This window comes from Molossus molossus, unplaced genomic scaffold (genome assembly GCF_014108415.1).
Source record: "Molossus molossus isolate mMolMol1 unplaced genomic scaffold, mMolMol1.p scaffold_m16_p_13, whole genome shotgun sequence".
Lineage (NCBI taxonomy): Eukaryota > Metazoa > Chordata > Mammalia > Chiroptera > Molossidae > Molossus > Molossus molossus.
In genome coordinates this window covers 53,456,862-53,478,549 of record NW_023425348.1, presented here as the reverse complement: position 1 = coordinate 53,478,549, position 21,688 = coordinate 53,456,862, and the positions used below count along the sequence as shown (strand labels likewise).

Here is a 21,688-nt window from a genome sequence, read left to right as displayed (position 1 = left end):
CTATAGTTTTATATTTTCCATGATGTCATACAGTTGAAATCATGCCATATGTAGTGGTGTCTTTTACTTACTAATATGCATTTAAGGTTTCTCCATGCCTTCTCATGGCTTGAAATTATTTTTTAGCACTGAATAATATTCAGTTGTGTAGATGTGCCACAGTTTATTTTTCCATTCACCTACTTAAAGGCATCTTGGTTGCCTCCAAGTTTTGGCAATTATGAATAAAGCTGCTATAAATATTCATGTGCAGGTTTTTGTGTGAACATGTTTTTAATTCCTTTGGGTTAAAAACCAAGGAGCACAGTTACTTGATCATATGCTATGAATATGTCTAGTTTTATAAGAAACTGCCACACCTGTCTTATGTAGTATCTGTACCATTTTGCATTCCCACCAGCAATGAATGAGAGTTCCTGTTGCTTCACATCTTTGACAGCATTTAGCATTGTCTGTGTTTGGATTTTGGCCATTATTATTGGTGTGTAGTAGTATTTTGTTGTTTTTATTTGAAATTCCCTAATGTCTTATGATGTTCAACATCTTTTCATATGTTTATTGCTTTCTGTAAATCTTTGGTGAGGTGTCTGTTCAGATTTTTTACCCCCTTTTTAAAATTGGTTGTTCTTTTTCTTATTATTGAGTTTTAAGAATTCTTTATGTATTTTAGATGACAGTACATTATCAGATATGACTTTTGAAAATATTTTCTTCCGGTCCTTGGCTTGTGTTCTTATTTTTTGACAGTTTCTTTTGCAGAGCAGAAGTTTGTAATTTTAATGAAGTCTAGCTTATCAGTTATTTATTTCATGATTTGTGCTTTTGGTGTCATATCTAGAAAGTCATTCGAACCCAGAGTCATTGAGATTTTCTCATATGTTATTTTGCTAGGAGTTTTATAGTTTTGTGTTTTACATTTTGGTGTATGATACACTTTGAATTAATTTTTGCAAAGGGTGTAGGGTTCTTGTATGTAAATATCTAGGTGGTCCAGCACCATTTGTTGAAAAACTGTCTTTTCTTTATTGTTTTTGCTTCTTCGTCAAGTTTGGTTGATTGTATTTGTATGGTCTATTTCTGGGCTCTGTATTCTGTTTGATTAATTTATTTGTCTCTTCTTTCACCAATACCACACTATCTTACTTACTGTAGCTTTATAGTAAGTCTTAAAGTTAGATAGTGCCGCTCTTCTGACTTTGTTCTCTTCCTTCAGGATTGTGTTGGCCATCCTGGGCCTTTTGCCTTTCCCTATAAGCTTTAAAATAAGTTTGTCAATACCCACAAAATAACTTCCTGGGAATTTGATTTGGGATTGCATTGGACAGTATTGAGTCTTCCTATCCACGAACATGGAATCTGTCTTTCTCCCTTTAGTTCTTCTTTGATTTCTTTCATCAGAGTTTTGTAGTTTTCCTCATATAGATCTTTTATGTATTTTGTTAGATTTCTATTTTATTTATTGGGGTGCTAATGTACTTCATTTCATTTTGAGGAGGTGCTAATGTAAATGGTATTGCATTTTTAATTTCAAATTACACTTGTTCATTGTTGGTATATAGGAAAGCAGTTGACTTTTGTATATTAACCTTGTGAACTGGAAACTTGCTATAATTGCTTATTACTTCCATGTTGATTACTTTTTGTTGATCTTTTCAAATTTTCTACACAATCATGTCATCTGAGAACAAAGATAGTTATATTTTTTTCTTCTCAATCTGTATATAGAAATCTTTTTCTAATTGCATTAGCTAAGTCTTCCAGTATAATTTTGAAAAAGTTTGATGAGAGAGGACATTCTTGCTTTGCTTCTAATCTTAGTGAGAAAGCTTCTGGTTTCTTACTGTTAAGTATGATGTTAGCTGTAGGGGTTTTTTGTTTTGTTCTTTTTGTAAATTTTCTGTCAAGTTAAGGAACTTCTCTGTATTCTTCGTGTGCTGAGAGTTTTTGTCATGAATAGGTGAAGAATTTTTTGAAATGCTTTTTCTACATCTATTGTCATGATCATGTTATTGGGGGTAGTTAGCTTCTGGATGTGATTAGTTGGTTTTTAAATGTTGAACCAACCTTACATACCTAGAATAAATCCTACTTGGTCATGGTGTATAATCTTTTTTATACATTGTTGGATATGATTTACAAATTTTTTTGAAGATTTTTGCATCTATGTTTGTGAGAAATATTGATAATCTTTTTTATACATTGTTGAATATATTTTACAAAATTTTTTTTGAAGATTTTTGCATCTGTGTTTGTGAGAAATATTGATCTATTGTTATAATTTATTTTTCTGATTTTGGTATTTAGGGTAATGCTGTATTCATAGAATGAGTTAAAAGGTATTTCCCTTGCTTCCGTCTGTTGGAAGAGATTGTAAGAGAATGGTCTAATTTCTTTCTCAGATGTTTGGTAGACTCACCAGTGAACCTATTTGGGCCTGATACTTTGTTTTAGATCGTTATTAATTATTGAATCAATTTCTTTAATAGATATCGGCTTATTCAGATTGTCTATATTGTTTTGTAAGTTTTATCAGATTATGTCTTTCAAGATAATAGTCCATTTCATCTAGGTTATCAAATTCGTGGGCATGGAGTTGTACATAATATACCTCTATTATTTTTTATAAATATTCATAGGATTATTTCTGATAGTAGCAATGTGTATTTATTCTTTTTTCTCCAATAGCCTGGCTAGTGGCTGGTAAATTTTATTGATCTTTTCAATGATCCAGCTATAAGTTTTGTTGATTTTTCTCTATTGGTTTCTGTTGTCAATTTCATTCATTTCTGCTCTAATTAGCTTTTTTTTTTTTTTTTGCTTGCTTTGGATTTAATTTGCTCTTTTTTTCTAGTTTTCTAAGGTAGAATATTAGATTATTGACTTTAGATCAGTTTTCTATTTTAATATACGCATTCAATGCTGTACATTTCCCTCTAAGTATAATTTTTGCTGAAGCCCACAAATGTTGATAAGTTGTATTTTTATTTTCATGTAGTTCAAAATATATTAAAATTTCTTTTGAGATTTTGCTTTTACCCATTGTGTTATTTCGAAGTGCATTGTTTATTCTCCAAGTATTTTGGGATTTTTCATCTATCTTTCTGTTACTGATTTCTAGTTTAATTCTATTGTGGTCTGAGAATATACATTGCATGATTTCTATTCTTTTAAGTATGTTAAAGGGTATTTTATAGCCCAGAATGTGGTCTGTCTTGATGAACAAGATATCTCTTTTCTTGTACTGAATTGAAGACACTTAGGTTAATGAAGAAATTGGAAAGTAATTCTGTTTTTCATCAGTAATAGAGACTTGGCACTTTATCTTCAACTTACTTTCTGATCTGTTCTAATGGGGGAAGTCTCTCGTTTTGGTGCTATGTTGCTATGTATGCCAGCCTAGGTCTCAGAATGAGTGGCATCTGTGGAAAATCTAGGCTATTCTCATAATATGTATGTGCTCATTAGTGAAGGTGTTGTACATTATGAGTCTGTAACATGATTTATTTTTTATTGTTTGAGGTAACGTCACATCAGCTGGAAATTTTTTTTTTTTTTTTTGGTACGTGCCCCTAGTGGGAACTGAACCCGGGACTCTCTGGCCCGCAGGGTGACGCTCCAACCGCTGAGCCAAACCAGCCAGGGCTCAGCTGGAAACTTAAAAATTGGGGAACATTTAACATTTCTCAGAGATTTGTAAATAGTAAATTTTCATTGTAGTACTTTTAAAATGTGACCGTTTTCTTTCTATCCCATTTAGTTTTGTCAGCCCAGTGGATGGCAGCTGTCCAGGGAGAGAAAGCCGCCGACGTTCTTCGTAGTGGTCCTGACAGATATCGACTCAGATCGACATTACTGCTCGTGCCTAACCTTCTACGAGGCAGAGATCAATCTTCAGGTATGACAACCTTTCTAACCAAAGCATAGTCAAAAGGACTACATTTAGGAATTTGTTTATTCCATATTTGTTTTTGTTAGAACTGGCGACTTGAGTTCTATAGGTTACTTTAAAAAGAATGGATTACTGTACTGCCAGTGAGAGCAAGAACAACAATTACATTCAAATTTAATTGTTCTCTTTTAAAATAAAAATTATCATCTGAATGCTTCTAAGAATGACGTATGTGTGAATTTGTTTACTCAGAAGATATGTATCCTCTCATGGTAAACCTCTTGTTTTTCCTGTCAGTCCTTCTCCTGAGAGGATCTTTCACAGAACATTGAGTATTTAATCAGAATGTTTATAGATTTATAGATCACTTATCACAATTCTTTTTTTAAAGAATAATTGATTGATTTTTAGGAAGAGAGAAACATTGATGTGAGAGCATAACATTGATCAGCTGCCTCCTGCACGCTCCCTACTGGGGGATCAAGCCTGCAACCCAGACCTGTGTCCTGACCAGGGCTTAACCCGGCAATCTTTGGTGCCTAGGACAATGCCCAACCACCTGAACCACACTGGCCAGGGCATACAATTCTTGATAGTATTTTTGAAGCACCTAAGTAAATGTTAACTCATTACAATTAGTGGTGATAGTAGCGAGACGGTGAGACTGAAATTCATAGGCTACAGTTATAGAAATTAGAAGTACTGGATTTTTCAGCATATTAGTTGGGGTTCTTAGTTTCAGACAACTAGATATACTTCCTCTAATTTATGCAAGAAAGGATTTATGACACTGTATTGGATAGCTTATGTAATTTCATGGGTGGAGAGTAACAGGAAACTAATTCTGGATACTAGGAACTGTGTAGGTTGGGGCTGTTGTAGTAGAAACCACACTTTTCCCATTTGGTACTTATAATATTGGGCACTAGACAATGTAATCTTCATAATAGGTGCCCTAAAATATCCAGTCTCCCATGTGTGGCTATGTTCTCAAATTGTTGACTTCTTTAAGCCTCATATGGGTTGATTCCTTCAGAAAGTCAGATTGCGTGCAAATTCCATTCCCCTGTAAAGTAATCAGGAAAAACTTTTTCTTGTTGTTATTTGTTTGTTTTACTTTCAAGACTCTGTAATACAAGAAACAATTTGTAACTATAAAGAGTTTGGAGGATGTTGAGAGTCAATTTGCATTAATTGCTGTACCTTTTGCTATATGCAGATGAATGAGTATTACCACCAGGGAAAAGGATTGGCTTGCTTTCTGAAATGGCCTCACAAAGGAGCATTTGTTGTTTGGGTTACTTTAATTAAATTCCAAGATCTGAATTTTCTAGATGTAGAAATCTGATTTTGAGTACAAGGGAAGACAAATCACTTTTCATGGTGCATACTTACATTATCCAAATTCATTAGCTAATATAATAAAACCAGCATGCTAGTTTATTAATTTATAGTGATAAGTTAAAAGGTTAGATAGAACAAAATATGTATTATCTGCATTATCAGCACATTCTCTTCTTGTCAGATCTTTGTGGGAAGCCATATCAAAATCAGAAGCATTTTGATTGTGGAATCAAACTAAGGAAAGTTTAATGTCAAATATTTAATGTCTGTCAGACTAACATAGTCCATTGTTTAAATTTGAAATTAGGGATTATATTGTCAATTAGGATAGAAAAATTAGAAATCTATGACTATGGTCATCTCTGTCCTGCATAATGCTTGGGTAGATGTTGCCAACAAATAGGTAATCAGTTCAGTCTAAATAAGAAAGAGTGTTCTCTAGCCAAGAGTCTTTTTCTTTTTTAGGTGGCCTTTCATTTTTATCTATGTTGATCTTTAGAATTTAAATCACTGCTGAGAATGCAGCATTTTCTTTATTGTCATATTCTTGAGGGTACCTCTTCAGAACTTTCTATTATTGTCTAATGAAATTAACTGTGATTATTTAGGTTCTCCTCTCTCCTTCACTATCACCCCCTCCCTCCCAAATATAAACTGACAGAAAAGTAATACATAAAGATAGAGTGTGTGTGTGTATGGGGGGGTTCATCCAAGATGGCAACACAGGAAACTCCTGACTGTACTTTCTTCTATGGACACATTGAATCTACAGCTACACATGAAGCAATTACCACTAAACGAAGTTCAGAAGTTGCTGAGCAAATCCTACACTATAGCCACACTATAATGAGTAGAAAAGGCTAAGACATAGTCTTACCATAAACTCCACCCATGGAAAAGTATAGGCAATCAGGAAAGAACTTAAAACTTCCAGCTTCTCCCTAGGCATGAAGAGTTTAGATCCAATAATCTTGCCCCAAATGGTAAGACTTCCGCCTGAGGGATGGTCCCCCAAAACCCCTAGGTCTGAAAGCCAGTGTGACTTGTGTTCATGAGACCCACCGAACTATAGAAAATAAAGAGCTCCTAATGGGTTTGCAGTGGCTTTCCACCTAGGGCTCAGCATGGTGGGAGCAGAGAGAAATGCACATCTCCTAGTCTTTCCTGGAAAGATTCCTATTTGCATACTTTAAAGCTGCTGACTGAGGGAGGGGTTGATAGTGAAGGAGAAAGGAGAACCTAAATAATCACAGTTAATTTCATTGCATAACTCACAACTAGAGATAGATTCTGATTCTCCCTGGGGTCAAAGGAGACTGGCAGGTACTGTCTTCTTGTTCTCTTTCTGGCTTATTTTAGTTCACTGGTTTCTCTTTAGAAAGAACTTGTACACACATCTGGTGCCCCAGATTTTGCATCTGCAATCCAAGGGACACACACTTTTAATCTCCTGTTTCTGGTGGCAAGCAGGGATGGACATCCCAGGTCCCACAAGACTGTAGCAAACACATTTCTTTATTTTTAAACTTTTTAATTTTTTTTTATCCTCACCCGAGGACATTTTTGCATTTATCTTCAGATAGAGCGGGAGGGAGAGAGGGAGGAAGAGGGAGAAACATCAACGTGAGAGAGACACGTTGACTGGCTGCCACCCACACGACCCCCAACCAGGGCCGGGGACAAACTGCAACTGAGTTACATGTCCTTAGTGGGAACTGAACCTGGGTCCCTCTGGTTCATGGGCCAATGCTCTAACCACCTAGCCAAATTGGCCAGGGCAAAGAAATTTCTTAACTGGAAATAGACAGAAACACCCATCTCCAAGTAGTTTATTGAAAGAGGCATATTTTTATACATTAAAAGCTGAAACCTGAGGGCCTGGCTTCTAATCAGCCTGAATCTACCCAATGACTGAGATCTTTTCTTTAGCTGCACTGATAGGTTTTGGCACACCCTCAACTACAGGGAGCACTAAGAATAAAGTAGGTTGCTGAGACAATCATAAAATTTTGAGAGCCAACCAAGAGTTAGGGCAAGATTGAATGATAAAGTTTATCTCACCAACACAGAGTCCAAGAAAATGTAAAAAAAAAAAGAAAGGAATATGTCCAAATGAAAGAATATGGTAAAACCTCAGAAAAAGACCTTAGTAAAATGGGAAGAGTGATTTACCTGATAAAGAATTCAAATTAATGATCATAAAGATGCTGACAACTCAGGAGAAGAATGAACAAAGTGATAATTTCAGCAAAGGAATATAAAATGGAAGCCACAGAGCTAAAGAATAAAAAAAAATTAAACTGAAAAATACAATAGAGGGGTTCAACATCTGACTAGATGAAGCAGTAAAAAGGATCAGTGGACTTGAAGACAGGGCAGTGAAAATGACCCAATCAAAATAGCTAAAGTAGCTTCAGGTCAAGATGATGGTGTAGGTTAACACAGTACTTCTTTCCTCCCACAACCACATCAAAATTACAACTAAACTACAGAACAACCTTCATTCAGAACCTCCTGAAATTGAGCTGAATGGAAGTCCTACAACTAGGGAATTAAAAAAGAAGCCACATCAAGACTGGTAGGAGGGGTGGAGACATGGAATGGGCTGGTCCCACACCCACATGTGGCATATAAAATCAGGAGGGATATCTTGGCTGTGGAGGTCACCCCTAAGGAGCTAGGGGTCCCAGCCCTACAACAGGTTGCCCAGCCTAGGGTTCCAGTGACAGGAGTGAAGTCCCCACAACTTCTGGCTATATAAACCACCAGGAATTGAAGCTGAGGGAGAAGGAGGCTTCTGGAGTCCCAGGCAGTTCCTCTTAAAGGACCTGCATGGACTAACTTATACTCACTTCCTCTGAGCTCCAGCATGGGGGCAGCAGCTTGAAAGGCACCAGAGACACACCATGAGAAACTGAATTGTCTAGCGTCAGAGCGAGAGCTGGGTTGTACAGCTTTCTCCCAGACAGAAGTGCTGACAGAGTTCATTTTTCCTTAGCCAGCAGGCAGGTTCCACAGCAGAGATTTCATCAGCTTGTCTCACATGGTTTGTCCCTCCCTGATGATTCCTTGAGGCCCTGCCCCACTGAACTTTCAGGCCCACCCAAGCTATTTCCAGAAGCTTTTCCATATGAATGGCCTGTCTTGCTTCAGATATTCCTAAACAGATATTATCAAACAGGCAGCACCTGGCCTCAGCATGCCCTGTACCTCTCATTACGTGGCCCAATGCCAGCCACTAGCAACAGCCATCCTTACTTCGCAGCTTAGCTTTGCTTGGGCACCTCCAAGTCGAGCACAAGTAGCAGCCATCTGTAGATCTCTTTGTAGCTCATGCCAGGTGGCCCTAGGCAGCACACAGGTGGTGTCTGACCTTGGCCTGCACCTTCTCAGAGGTCCCAGAGCCAGCACACCCAGTGGATAGCTTCAGACCATGTTGAAGTACCGTGACCCAACCACCTTTACAAATGACACATTCAAGGGGTGGACACAGTGGGCACTGGAGCCCCACTGAAGTAAGTCCTGCTCTGTGAGTGGGCCCCTGCACAGGTGATCCTCCATGACGGTCAGAGGTTGGTGATTGGTGGTTGCAGTCATTCTTTGCATCTGATTGGCCTGGGACAAAATCCCTTCCATTGATGTGCCAACAGCAATCAAAGCTCAACTACAAGAGGAGGGTGTACATAGCCTACACGGGTGTGTGTGTACCATCTCAGGTGATCAGGGAGGCTGTTCCACTGACTCGACAAGACAGCTACTACATAAGGCCATTCTACCAAGCTCAGGAGATGTAGCAGCTCTATCTAATGCATAGAAACACACAGAAGGGCTGCCAAAATGAGGAGAAAAAGAAACTTATCCCAAATGATAAAACAGAACAAAACTCCAGAGAAAGAACTAAACAAAATGGAGACAAACAATCTACTAGATTCAGAGTTCATATTACTGGTTATAAGGATACTCAGTGAATTTAGGGGGAGAGTAGTTAAACTTAGTGAAAACTTCAACAAAGAGATAGGAAACAAAAAAGTAGAACTAGAAAACATAAAAAAGAACCAGTTGGAAATGAAGAATACATTACAGGGAGTCAACAGTGAAGTAGATGAAGCTGAGGATCAAATCAGAGATTGGGAAGATAAGCAGAAAACACTGTATCAGACAGCATAAAGAAAAAAGAATTTTAAAAAATGAGGATAATGCTGGCCAGTTTGGCTCAGCCAGAGCATTGGCCTATGGACCGAAGGGTTGTGGGTTCAATTCCTGGTCAAGGACACATACTTGGGTTGTGGGTTTGATCCCTGACCCTTGATGGGGTTATGTGGGAGGCAACCAATAGATCTCTCTCTCTCTCTCCTTCTCTCACTTCCTCCCTTCCACTCTATCCAAAAAACATCAATGGAAAAATATCCTTAAGTGAGGATTAACAACGACAAAAAATGAGGGTAGTGTAAAGAGCCTCTGGGATAATTTCAGGCATATCAACATTCTCATCATGGGGATGCCACAAGGAGAAGAGAGAAAAGAAGACATTGAAAACCTATTTGAAAAAAAAATGACAGAAAACTTCCCTAACTTGGTGAAGGAAACAGACATACTCTCCCATAAGACTGTCAGCTGATTTATCAACAGGAACTTTGTAAGTCAGAAGGGATTGGCAAGAAATATTCAAGGTGATGGAAAGCAAGGACCTACAACCAAAATTACTGTACCTAGCAAAGCTATCATTTATACTCAAAGGACAAGTAAAGAGTTTCCCAGATAAGAAAAAGCTAAAGAAGTTTATCTCAACCAAACCAGTATTATTTGAAATATTAAAGGGTATTCTTTAAGAAGAAGCAGGAAAAAATAAGAACAATAATATGGCAATAAATACATATCTATTAACAATTGAATCTAAGAAGTAAAATGAATGAACGAGAACAGAAACAGACATAGATACAGAGAACATTTTGATGATTGCCAGATCACAGGGGAGTTTGGGGTTTGGTTGAAAAAGGTAAAAGGATTAAGAAGTACACATTAATTGTTAATTAATAGTCATGGGATGTAAAGTACAGCATAGGGAATATAGTTAATAGTATTCTAATAACTATATGTAGTGTCAGATTAGTGTGAGATTTATCGGGATGATCACTTAGCAAGTTATGTAATGTCTAATCAGTGGGGAAACACCTAAAACTAAAATGATAATATATGTCAACTGTAATTTATTTTTATTTTTATTTTTTAAATTTTATTTATTTTTTTAATTTTATTTTTGTTACAGATGTTTCTCCTTTTTTCCCCATTGACACCCTCCTCCCCATCCCCCCTGCCCCATCCCCAGCTTTGTTGTCCATGTCCATTGGTTATGCATACATGCATATAAGTTCTGTGGTTTATCTCTTCCTTCTCCCCTCCCCCCCCTTCTTCTGGGGATTGTCAGTCTGTACATAAATGAGATCATGTGGTATTTGTCTTTTTCTGCTTGTCAACTGTAATTTAAAAATAAAAAATGATTTAGAGAAAAACAAAAAAAATAAAAAAGAGTGAAACATATTGATGATAGCTTAAGGTCTTATGGAACACCATCAAGCTGACCAACATTCATTTTAAAGGGGTTCCAGAAAGTGAAGGGAGAAAGAAAGGGGCAGATAATTTATTTGCAGAAATAATGACTGAAAACTTTTCTAATCTGGGGAAGAAAACAGACATCCAAATTCATGAAGCCTAGTGAGTTCCAAATAAGATAAACCCAAAGAGAACAACAGAAAGGCATATTATAATTAAAGTGTCAAAAGTTAAAGAAAGGAGAGCAGCAAGATAAAAACAATTTGTTTGTGAAAGGGAACCCCCATAAGACTATGAGGTGAATTTTTAGTAGAAACTTTGTTTGCCAGACAGGTGTGGCAAAATACATTCAAGACGCTGAAAGACAAATATTTAAAACCAAGAATACTCCACCCAGAAAGTTGTTCTTCAGAACTGAAGGAGAAATATAATGAGTTTTTCAGACAAGCAAAAGCTAAAGGAATTCATCACCAGTATAGTGGCCTTACAAATAGTGCTAAGTGGACTTCTTTAAGCTGACATGAAAGGGTGCTAATTAGTAACAGGAAAATATATGAAAGTATAAATCTCATTTGTAAAGGTAAATACAGGGTGGGGCAAAAGTAGGTTTACAGTTGTTTGTATGAAAAATAATACAATTAATAAATAATAATACAAGAATAAACTCTGTGTTTCATGTACTCACAACTGTAAAGCTATTTTTGCCCCACCTTGTATATAGAAATTCAGAACAATCCAATCTTGTAATGATGGGGGTTAATAACTTATAAAGGTAGTATGAAGGTTAAAAGACAAAAGTAGAAAAATAACAACAATTACAATAATTTGTTAATGGATATACAAGATAAAAGGATATAAATTGTGACATCAAAAACAAAAAGAGGCAATGTAGAGCTTCAGAATATATTCAAACTAAAGTTTTTATCAATTTAAAATAGACTCATACATAAGAGTTATTTTATGTGAACCTCATAGTAACCACAAAGCAACAGATAATGAAAACAAAATTTATGCATACCACTCTGTAAAATCATCAAATCACAAAGGAAGAGAGGAACAAAGCACTATAAAAATATCCAGGAAACAATGAACTAAATGGCAATAGTAAGCACATACCATTCAACAATTACTTTAAATATAAATGGACTAGATTCTCCAATTCAAACATATAGAATGGCTAAATGGAATAAAAAATAAAAAGCAATACCAAAATATGTGCTACCTACCAGAAATTCAGTTTCGCTTTAAAGACGCACAGAAACTGAAAGTGAAGGGACAAAAAAATAATAATAAAAGATATTCCATGCAATTGGAAACTGAAAGAATACTGGAGTAGCTACACATATATAAGACAAAAGAGACTTTAAGCCAAAACTATAATAAGAGACACAGAAGGTCATTGTATGATCATAAAGTAGCCAACACTTATGAGGATATAATAATTGTAAATATTTCTTCACCCATTATTAGAGCACCTAAGTATATAAAACAAGTAACAGATTTGAAGGGAAAAATTGACAGAAGTACAATAATAATAGAGTACTTCACTACCCCATATTAAACAATGGATAGAGCATATAGACAAAATCAATAAAAAATATACTTAAACAACATGTTAGATCAGATGGACCTAACAGACATACACAGAATCATCTAAGAATAATAGAGAACACACATTCTTCTCAAGCATATGTGGAACATTCTCCAGGAAAGATTATATGTTAGGCAACAAAACATATAATAAAATTAAGGAGATTAAAATCATATCAAGCATATTTTCCAACCACAAAAGTATGAATCTAGAACACAATTACAAGAAGAAAACTGGAAAATTCACAAGTATGTGGAGGTTAAATAATGTGCTCCTGAACAATAAAAAGTAAACCAAAATAGGAATAAAAAAATTATTTTACAACAAATGAAAATGAAACTATAACATGCCAAAATTATGGGATGAAGCAAAAGCAGATATAAAGGGGAAATTTATAGTGATAAACAGCTACATTAATGAAAAAGAAAGATCTCAAATATATAACTTAAATTTACACTTTATGGAAGTAGAAAATGAAAAACAAAGCCCAAAGTTAGTAGAGGAAGGAAATAATGATCAGAGCCAAAATTAATGAAATAGTAAAAAGGCCATAGAACCGATCAATGTTTTTTGAAGAGATAAGCAAAATGACAGACCTTTACCTATGCTCACCAAGGAAAAGGAGAAAGGACTCAAATAAAATTAGAAATGAAAGAGAATACATTAGAACTGATACCACACAAATATAGAGGATCATAAGAGACCATTATGAATAATTATATTCATAAATTGGACAACCTAGAAAAAAATGAATACATTCCTAGAAACATGCAGCCTGCCTGGACTGAATCATGAAGGAATATAAAATACAAATAGACCAATTAGTAGTAAAGATATTGGATCAGTAAGCAAATTCCTCCCACCAAAGGAAAGTCCAGCACCAGAAGGCTTTAGTGGTCAGTTCTACGAAACATTTAAAGAAGAATTAATACCAATCCTCTGAAACTCTTCCCAAAAAAATAGAAGAGAAGGGGACACTTCCAAACTCATTTTAAAAGGCCAGCATTACCCTAAAACAAAAACCAGGCAAGGATGCTATAAGGCAAGAAAATACAGGTCAATATCCCTGGTGAATATTGACAAATAGAAAGATATCCCATGCTAATGGATTGGAAGAATTAATAATTTTAAAATGTTCATACTACCCAGAGAAATCTAGTTTCAGTGTAAACCCTATCAAAATTCCAGTGTTATTTTCATAGAACACAGAATCATCAAGTTCATATGGAATCACAAAAGACCCCAAATAGCCAAATTAATCTTGAGAAAGAATAATAAAGCTGGAATCATCACATTTCCTGACTTCAACATATATATTAAAATTATAGTAATCAAAACAGTATGGTACTGGCATAAAAACAGACACATAGGTCAGTGGAACAATATAGAGCCCAGAAATAAACATATGCTTATAAAGTCAATTAATTTGTGTCAAAGGAACCAAGAATATAGAATGGTGAAAGAATAGTCCAGTCAATAAGTGATACTGGGACAGCCACATGCAAAAGAATGGAACTGGAACTTTATCTTACACTGTACCCAATAGAAAGTTAAAAATGGATTAAAGATTTGAATCTCAAACATGAAACCAAATAACTGCTAAAAGAAAACGTGGAGGGTAGGCTCCTTAATGAAGATGTTGGCAATGAATTTTTACATTTGACACCAAAAGCAAATGGCAATAAAAGCAAAAACTAGTGAGACTACATGAAACTATAAAACTTCTGCACAGCAAAGGAAACCATCAACAAGATCAAAAGGAACCTACTGAATGGGAGCAAATATTTGCAAATCATGTATCTGATAAAGGGTTAATACCTAATAAGATACATAAAGAAATCACACAACAATAATTTAAAAATCTGATTAAAAAATTGACAAAGGCCTTGATAGACATTTTCCCAAAGAATACATACAAAATGGGAACAGGTATATGAAAAGGTGTTCAACGTTGTGAAGGAAGTGCAAATCAAGACCACAATGAGATATCACCTAGTATTTTCTAGAATAATTGTCATAAAAAAGACAAGAGATAAGTATTGGTGAGGCTGTGGAGAAAAGGGAAACTTTATGCACTGTTGGTGAAAATGTGAATTGGTGTAAGTGCTATAGAAGGAATATAGTATGGAAGTTCCTAAAAAAATTACAAATAGAACAACTATATGATTCAGCAATCTTACTTCTGATTATATATCCAAAGGAAATGAAAACAGGGTATCACAGAGCTATCTGTACTCCCATGTTCTTTGCAGCATTATTCACAGTAGCCAAGACATGGAAACAACCTAAGTGTCTATCAACAGTTGAATGGATAAAGATGTTATATACAGACACATACATACACATGCACGCAGAGGGATATTATTTATCCACAAGAAACAAGGAAACCCTGCTGTTTAAAACAACATGGATGGAACTTGAGGGCATTATATTAAGTGAAGTAAGCCAGACAGAGAAAGACAAATTGTACATGGCATCATTTTTTTGTAGACTCTTAAGAAAAAACCGTCAAACTCATAGAAATAGAGACTAGAAGGGTGGTCTCAGGAACTGAGAGTTGGGGAATTAGGGAGAGGTTGGTAAAAGGGTAGAAATTTTCAGCAATAAGATAAATAAGGTCTCAGGATCTATAGTAAAATATGGTGACTCTAGTTGACAACACTGTATTGTGTAATTGATGTTTACTAAGAGAGTAGATTATAAATGTTCTCATTTAAAAAAGGTAAATGGCCCTGGCCGGTTTGGCTCAGCGGTTAGAGCGTTGGCCTGCGGTCCAGAGAGACCCGGGTTCGGTTCCCGCTAAGGGCATGTACCTCGGTTGCAGTTTGTCCCCGGCCCTGGTTGGGTCGTGCGGGTGGCAGCCACTCGATGTGTCCCTTTCATGTCAATGTTTCTCTCTCTCTCTCTTTCTCCGCTCTATCTGAACAAAAAGTAAAAAAAATGTCCTCGGGTGAGGATAAAAAATAAATAAATAAATAAATAAATAAAGGTAAATGTTTCTTGCTTACATTTACCTTCTTTAAAATGAGAAAATTTATAATTTACTCTCTTAGTAAATATCAATTATAAATAAATAAATTAATAAATAAATGAAAAAAAGGTAAGTGTGTGAGGTATTGGATGTGTTAATTATCTAGTTGGGGAAATCCTTTTCACAGTGTATCTGTATATCAAATCACCACTCAAAATATTTTACAATTTTGTCAATTATACCTTAATAAAGAAAAAGAGAAAAAGACAGTGTAGCAAGTGTAAAGAGGTTCTGGAATTCATGGATAGTTTTCAAACTTTTAATTTGGAAATAATGTTCAACTTACAGAAAAGTTAAAAGAACATTGCAGCCCTGGCCAGTTTGGCTCAGCGGTTAGAGCGTCAGCCTGTGGTCCGGAGAGACCCGGGTTCGGTTCCCGTTAAGGGCACGTACTTCGGTTGCAGTTTGTCCCCGGCCCTGGTCGGTCGTGCGGGTGGCAGCCACTCGATGTGTCCCTTCACGTCGATGTTTCTCTCTCTCTCTCCCTTCCTTTCTCTCCCTCCTACTCTATCTGTACAAAAAAATGGAAAAATATCCTCGGGTGAGGATAAAAACAAACAAACAAAAAAAAACATTGCAAACAGCTATATATTCTTTACCTATATTCACCTATTTTTAATACTTTACCCCCTTTCTTTATTATTATTATTATCATTATTATTATTATTTGTCCTCACCAGAGAATACTTTTCCATTGATTTTCTTAGATAGAGTGAGAGAGAGGGAGGGAGGGAGGGAGAGAGAAACATCAATGTGAGAGAGACACATTGATTGGTTGCCTCCTGCATGACTCCAGCTGGGGCCAGGGATTAAACCTGCAACCAAGGTACATGCACTTGACCGAGAATGGAACCCGTGACTCTTTGGTCCACAGGCCGACGCTCTATCCGCTGAGCCAAACTGGCCAGGGCTATTTTTATTATTTTTAGTAGATCTCTCCCTCCATCCTTCACTCCCTCTTTCTCCTTACACACAAACATACTTTTTCCTGAATCATTTGAGAGAAATTTGTGTGCATCATCTCCCTTTGCCCTAAAGTCTTCAGAGATATTTCATAGGAATAAGTATGATCTTTTACATAAACATAGTATGATTATCAATCTTAGTATATTTAACATCAGCATTATACTTTAATCCACCAACCATATTTCAATTTTGTCATTTGATCTAGTTATGTCCTTTGTTTATGTCCCCCAGTCAGGATGCAGTTTAAACTCACGTATTGCATTTAATATAATTCTCTTTTCATCTGAAATAGTCACATAGCATTTCTTTTTGTATGACGTTGACATTTGCGAATAATGCAGGTCCCCATGCTTCTTTTTAATAGAAGGTTTATTGTTTTGTGTTTTTCTGATGTCTCTCATCTTTAGAATCAGGTTATATATCAACAGTTGGAATACTACCAACATTTTGGGGTACTGAGTGTGTTCCTTATAAGGATTTCCTTCAAAGAGAACACATCTGGAAGTATATAATATCTGTCTGCCTCCCATTTAAGATGTTAATACTGGGTACCTGGTCAAGTGATTGTCAGATATATCCATTGGGTTGCCTTATTTTTCTTTGCTTGCAGCTAATAAACAAGACACTTTAAGGAGACACTGTAAGACTGTGCAAATATTCTATTACACATTTATTATGGCCCCCTAGATTTAGCATTTAGTTATTATTCTTGCCTGTGCCAATTTTTATTATGATGGTTACAAAATAATTATTTTCCAACTCCATACACCCTCTACCTTTAACCAGTCAGTAGTTGACATTTTATTATAAGCAAAGAGCATTCCTACCATGTCTCTCTGAGATGCAAATTCATGTGTTCCAATTTCTTTTTTCTTCAGTAGTATGTGATTAATGGTTTTACTTGTGTTAATGCACAAATTATCCTGGATTTGACCAACAGGTACTCCTTGAGATTTGTTCCTATATTCTTTAGACAAGGCCCCATCACTTTTTTTTTTTAAACTTTCTGTTATGACAAGCTAATCCAGGTTCATCTTATTCTTTTCCTTCCTCAGCCTTGAAATCAGCCATTTCTCCAAGGACCCCTGGCACATTTGCGTATGGAATATTAGAAACTAAAACCTGGCCTCTTGTGTATTTAAAATCAGAGTTTAAAAAATTACTGTTTTTATCTCAGATAATAGTCAAGTAGTAGAAAGTTAGAATCTGCTTCTTAGGAGTTTTCCCAAGATTCTGAAAATACAAATTATAAAAATTCCGACTCCTATATAATTGTGCTTAGGTAGTAGGTACTAATCAGAATTGTATGACAGCTTTTCTGCGCTCCGAACAGAAAGTTCATGAATTTTGGAACTAATCCACAGAATGGTACAAACAAGGAGGTAGAATTTGAAAGAAAATTTAAAGCCTAAATAGTGTTCCTTTATAGGTCATCAGTAATGTTCCCATTTTCAGTGTGAACACTCAACTATGTTGTTTTTTTAAAAATGTGTTTTTCTTTTATTTTTGGATCATATCATCAGTTCAAAAATAGATCTTTTAATTCTCCTGGTGTGAATTACTTCATACCAAATACACTATGACACATTATTTGGAAGCCTAAATAAAGGAGGAACTTAGGGACACACACCATCCAAAGTATAATTGTGCAACTTTAAATATGTTGACTTATCTCTCTATGATACAGTACACTGTCAAAAATCACAAGCAAATCTTTGGTATAAAACTTTTGATAATATATCTCCAAGATTATTCAGCTTGGCAATGTGATTGTAAATTTTTTAAAATAATTGGTAAATTATGGTAGTTGTGAGATTGCTTTTTATTGCCATATTTAAAAAATTGATAGACCTATTTAATTTTTTTATTTAGTTGTATCACTTTATTTAGTTGTAAAGCTTTTAAATGAACTTTAAAAGTGTTTATGAACCAATAATAATGATAAAATTTGCAGAAAAGACATTTGGTATGTTAGGAAACAAAATATCATCGAAGGAAAAGGAAGGAATGAATGAGAATACTTTGGGGAAGTAAATAAGTAATAAAGAGAGAGATACATAGCAGGAATAAGATATGTTTCTTCATCTCAGTTCACTCAAAATCCAGCTTAGGAGGCAAAACCAAAACTTAAATATAAAGATATTCCAAAGTACCATATGCTAGACCAGTTCAATGAAAGAGTTAATAATTAAAGACTGGGTAGCTGGAGTGAGTCTTACAAAGTTTGAAGAACTCAGTGGACATTTAAAATATGAGTTAAGACTTAGACTAAGGGAAAGAAAAATGGACAATCCAGGCAAAAAGCTTATGGGTAGGAAAAAAGATTTTAGCGCTTATGATACATTGAAGGTTTATCATGTTCTAGGCACTATGGTAAAAGTTTTACAATATTTTATTCCATTTTATTTAATTCACTTGTACTTTATTTTATTTTCTTCTCACAAGAACACCACTTGGTATTTTTAACAGTCTCGTTTTATTATTTTTTAAATTTATTTTATTGTAATACAGGTTTTTAAAATTAAATTAATGGGATGACATTGGTTAATAATATTGTGTAAGTTTCAAGTATACAGTTCTATAATACATCTATATATTGAATTGTGTGCTTTTAACCCATAGTCTAGTCTCACTGTTACCATATACTTGACCTTTTACCCTCTATATCCTTCCCCAACCCTCTTCTCCTCCCCCTTCATAGATTGTCTCTGTCTATGAGTTTGTTTGTCTTGTTTGTTCATTTGTTGCTTTCTTTTTTATATCCCACATATGACTAAAATTATATGGTTCTAGTCCTTTTCCATCTGATTTATTTCACTTAGCATGATATTCTCAAGATCCATCTATGTTGTTGTAAATGGCAGTTATTTCATTCTTTCTTATGGCTGAATAGTATTCTGTTGTATATATATATATATATATATATATATATATATATATATATATATATACACCAGTCATTTTTATCTAATCATTGGTTGAAGGACACTTGGGTTGTTTTCATGTCTTATCTACCATGAATAATGCTGCAGTGAACATAGGGGTACCTATGTCTTTACGAAGAAGTGTTTTCAAATTTTGGGGGTAGATACCCAGAACAGGGATTGCTACGTCATATGGTAGCTCTATTAACATTCGTATTTTAGATGAGGCTGAAGGACTTACCCAGGGACATTTAGGTACTAAGTCAACTTGAATCTATCTGCCTCCAAAGACCAAATACTAAAAGAAGGCTGCAAAAATTATATCAATGTGTTATAGGTTCAAGAATATGTCAAGAGTAAGATCATAATTGGTCTTATTTATTATTTATTATCAGTATCTGACAGTGAAACTATTACAAATCAATGGAATCTGTACATTTTAATAAATCTTATTTAAAGTTAAGCCTTATGAGGAAAAATAAATGTAAATGCTCTTAATAGAATACAACAATTCCAAATGATTGAGCAATTTGCCTGGAAAAATGAAGTAATAAAAATAGATTTCTAAACTGATGGGAATACTTGGAGCAGTGGAGGAAATTACATACAAAACATTTGATAGATTTTTCTGAAGAACAACCCAATCATTTTTCCTTTGTTTCTTTTTACTCCCCTCCACCCAATCCCTCTGGCACCCTACATATCAAACTACACTATGTTCATTATAGAAAATTTAGGCTTTATTGGGAGAAAAGTAAGAAAAAATAAAAAAAAAAGATACTTTGACCTATTTTCTTTAAATTATAAAGGTGTGTGTTTTTTTTTAACTACAACTTTCTATGGATATAATTAATATCTATATATGAATCGACTGTATGGATATAATATACTTAATTTCCTACTGGGCATTTATTTCCCTTTTTGTCAGTATTACGAATAACACTATGATGAATATCTTTTTAGAAAAATATTGGTTCCCTCAAGGAGGGTTTTGTTAATGATAATCTATCTAACTGAATTAGAAATTATGCTTAGAGAAGTATGGAACTTGCTTCTAATATAATCAAAATTATACTTGATAGTGTTCTAGAGACTAATACTCATACTTATTCAACACAGGGAATCTAGTATAAACCAGCATAAGTGACATAAGTCAGACAGATGTCAAAAAGTGAGGGATTATATATTCTGAGTTTGCTCTGTAGTTTGATAATCTGCAACATGTGCAAATATTCACATGGGCTTCTTCCTATAGTATGAATTGTGAAGATTATGCTTTTTACAAAAGGGTTCTGTATCTTTTCTTCTCCCTTTCAAAGGACAGTTGGCTGATGGAAAGAATGTTGAACTTAACAGCCCCCGTGACATCCTCACACATGCATTTTGTAGGGAAAAATTTTCACTGACTTAGTTAGCTATGATTAATTAATATTATATGCTTAAAATTATATGAGGCATTAAAACAACAGAGAACAAGGTTTTTGTTTTGTTTTTAATCCTCATCTGAGGATGTGCTTAGAGAGAGAGAGGGAGAAAGAGAAAGACAAACATCGATCAGTTACCTTGGGTACATGTCCAGACCTTGTCCCTGCAGGGGGTGGGGGGGGGTAGGTGGGAGTGAAGGGGGGGAATCAAACCTGAAACCCAGGTATGTGCCCTGACTTTAAATCCAACCGGCACGGGAAGACACTCAATGTACTGAAGCACTCCGCTCAGGCAAGAACACATTTTGAGAATAAGTTCCCAAAGTCCTTCAACATTAAATGCCTTTTATTAAACTTTCACAATAATTTTATACCAGAAGAGGCTGCAGCAAGAACTGTGTATTGTTATTACTATTCATTTAAACTTAAGAAAGTTTATTACATCCAAATATAATTAAAGGAAAAAAGTCTAAACATCTTTCAATATTTACAATTTGACTTCTCATATGTAATCTCTTCTAAACAGTTTCTTTGAACCAATACCTATTTCTTATAAAGGTTATTTATAAGAATACAAGAGAATGGAAAGAGAACTAGCCCAAGAATGAGAAGACTTGACTTGTTAATCTCCATTGTACCTTTAAGGAGATATGACCTTGGCAGGTCACTTCAACTAGCCCAAGAATGAGAAGACTTGACTTGTTAATGTCCATTGTACCTTTAAGGAGATATGACCTTGGCAGATCACTTCATTCTTCTGGCCTGAGATTGCTAGTTTGTAAAATGAAGTAGGCACCTCTAGTATTTTATTGTTTTTATTATTTTATCATGCTAACTGTATCTAATTTTAAAGATATATTTTAATTTTATTCACTTTAAATATACTTTCAAATTTCCACCCAAATTATGATCCACAGAATACTATTCCTAGTCATCTGACCAAGGCATATATTTTAGATGAATGTATAT

General features: G+C 35.0%; 1 protein-coding gene across 2 annotated transcripts in view; it reads left to right on the top strand.

The window, feature by feature from the left end:
- Positions 1-21,688, top strand: part of SBF2 (SET binding factor 2) — a 417,243-nt gene that overhangs the window by 156,749 nt on the left and 238,806 nt on the right. For both annotated transcript variants that reach the window (XM_036258297.1, XM_036258299.1), the window contains exon 3: positions 3,758-3,895. In XM_036258297.1, the coding sequence (XP_036114190.1) occupies positions 3,758-3,895 (138 nt within the window). The remainder of the gene's footprint in view (positions 1-3,757; positions 3,896-21,688) is intronic.